Source organism: Rhinolophus ferrumequinum, chromosome 10 (assembly GCF_004115265.2).
Source record: "Rhinolophus ferrumequinum isolate MPI-CBG mRhiFer1 chromosome 10, mRhiFer1_v1.p, whole genome shotgun sequence".
NCBI lineage: Eukaryota > Metazoa > Chordata > Mammalia > Chiroptera > Rhinolophidae > Rhinolophus > Rhinolophus ferrumequinum.
In genome coordinates this window covers 54,568,159-54,570,963 of record NC_046293.1, presented here as the reverse complement: position 1 = coordinate 54,570,963, position 2,805 = coordinate 54,568,159, and the positions used below count along the sequence as shown (strand labels likewise).

The 2,805-nt window shown below is 33.2% G+C and overlaps 1 protein-coding gene across 1 annotated transcript; it reads right to left on the bottom strand.

The window, feature by feature from the left end:
* Nucleotides 1–693: 693 nt before the first annotated feature.
* On the bottom strand, nucleotides 694–1,629 carry LOC117029148 (olfactory receptor 12-like). The gene has a single exon (XM_033118194.1). It carries the CDS (start codon nucleotides 1,627–1,629, stop codon nucleotides 694–696), a length of 936 nt encoding a protein of 311 aa, XP_032974085.1.
* Nucleotides 1,630–2,805: the final 1,176 nt, after the last annotated feature.

The following is a 2,805-nucleotide window of genomic DNA, read 5'->3' as shown; positions in this document are numbered from 1 at the left end:
CACATTTGAAAATGATGATAAAAATGATATATGGCATATAGTACCTGTCTCTTATATATTACCTTTTATTATAAAATATGTCATTTTATATTAAGAAGAAAATGGAGAAAAATGTTAGTAGAATGTTATTGACACACATTTTCCATGTGAAGAATTATTTCTTAAATAATACATTGTAGGTTCCTTTTTTTATGGAGTAGTAACTCTAACGATGATACTCTTCAGAATATAAACCTGGATCTTTGGAAAAGAACAGGCTTTTTACTTGAAAATGTTCTATTAGCATTCTGTTTGCCACCTACACAATGGGGCTATTATCTTTTCCAAACAAATATCAGTTTAGTTGCTTTGTAAAATAAAAAACTTAAAGGATAGTTCACACAGAACAATATTATTTTAATTATTGTATAGTAACAGCTCTTAATATTTACTTCTTAATCAAAATAAAATTGAAATACAAAACGTATTACCATATTATAAATTGAGAACATATATGCTTTTATATCTTATAAGCAAATAAAATAATGGTGCATATAGACCTATATTATTAGAAACACTTTGTAAAACAGAAAAATATTTGTTGCCATATATACAAATATCTTTGATATAATATTTTTACAAGAACAAGAATAACTAGGACCCTTAGAATACAAAATTTGTCCACTGTATAATGGCTTTACAAATATCAGGGAATCATTTCCTGCATAATATTCTTTTCACAGCATCTTTCACATCTCTGTTTCTCAGACTATATATTAGAGGGTTTAGCATTGGTATTATAAGTGTGTAGAATACAGCTACAATCTTATTTTGCTCTGGTGAGGAGATGGCCCCGGGTTGGGCATACATGAAGAACACAGTCCCATAGAATAAACTCACCACTGCTATATGGGAGCCACAGGTGGAGAAGGTCTTACTCCTGCCTCGGGTTGAGGGGATCTTTAGGACAGTGGAGAGGATATAAGCATAGGAAACCAGAATGACAGTTGTGGTGGTGAAGATGATAAGAGCAGAGAGAGTGAACAATACAATCTCATTTACAAAAGTGTCAACACATGAGATCTTGATTAAGGCTGGTACATCACAGAAAAAGTGGTCCAATCTGTTTTCTCCACAGAAACGCAAACTAAAGGTGAAACCTGTTTGGACTATGGAGTTGATGCCTCCACAGATATAGGATCCAGTTACCAATTGAACACAGACTTTCTGGGACATGTTCACAGGGTAAAGGAAAGGGGAGCAAATGGCCGAGAATCGATCAAATGCCATGACAGCCAGAAGAAAGCCTTCAGTTGTGACAAACAGGGCAAAGAAGAAAAACTGGGCTGCACAGCCGTTGTAGGAAATTTTCTTCTCATTTGACAAGAAATTGGCTAAAGTTTTGGGAGCAATGACTGTGGAGTAGCAGAGATCTAAATAGGACAAGTTTCTAAGAAAGAAATACATCGGTGTTTGAAGCCTGGAGTCCATCTTGATGACAATTATCATGCTGATATTTCCCACCACAGTGACCATGTAGATCAGCAAGAATACTAGGAATAAGAGGCTCTGTAGCTTTGGAGGGGCTCTGAACCCCAGCAGAATAAACTCAGTTACTTCTGAGTAATTCCTATTAAGCTCATTCTTCATAGCTGAGACATAGGTGGCACTGAAGAGATGGTAAAAATGACAGAAATGAATGACCAGAATACCTGTTTTAGTAAAAATAACTACAAACCAGCACATAAAAAAAAGTTTCATATCATATTGTTCCCAATATTTTACAAATCACCAATGAACATAAAGAATAATTTTACTATTTTACTATTTTTAAAAAGTCTTCCTAGTGAAGAGTTCAATCTGATTGGTTAGTCTTTTTAGATACGCTTATTTGCAAATAATGTAGATTTGCCTTAGAGGAAGTGTGCTTTGGGGAAATGAAGATTCTAGGAAAATGTCTGGAAACAAGAGCTTCTATTTTTTCTTTCTTGATTTATTATCAGTTTACTGGCATTGAAAGTTGTCTCCTTTAGTGGAAGACATTTCTCACAGACATTATAATCCATTAAAGATTATACTTGGAGTGCAAATTTGTCCAGTTGATGGTCTCATTTTATTTTTTAATGATTAGTTTACTATAGAAAAATAATACACACAAAAAAATAATACACGAAAATTGTATCTGTCTTCCTTATATTAGGAGAAAGACTTCACATTCTGTCAAAAGCATCATCTTTTTACACATTAACCTCATATCCTTATTTCTTCTATTATTTTTGTCCCTACAGTAACATACATTCAGTGGCACCATTCATCTGCTACAAACACAAGTGATTCTTGCTTATATTTGCTATACACGATGAAATCACTTTTATTGCCTGACTGCCTTCCTTTCTTCCTTCCTTCCTTCCTTCTTTCCTTCCTTCCCTCTTTTGTTTTCTTTGGATTTTATAGATTGGAATACAAGTGGAGAATTCTAAGATCTTGGGCAGAGATTTTTCTGACTTTTCAGAAATACCCATACCTGTTCATATAAAGGACAGAAGGCACACAGGACAATTTAAAGATAACTATAATTAAGGAAAAGGGAAGAAATATGTACTTAAACAAGCTTGCATTATATGTATTTAGACTTATGCTATTGTAACTATAAAATATCCTTAAATGACATACATGAGAAAAGTAAAGAAAAATATTTTTATTCTAATTTTATGAATGGGGAAATGGATACAAAAAAGATTTGAGAGGCTTTTTGATTATAGTCATGAGATTGAACAGCACAGTGGTTTACTAGTCAATAATCTATCACACTATGTAAAAGAAAAC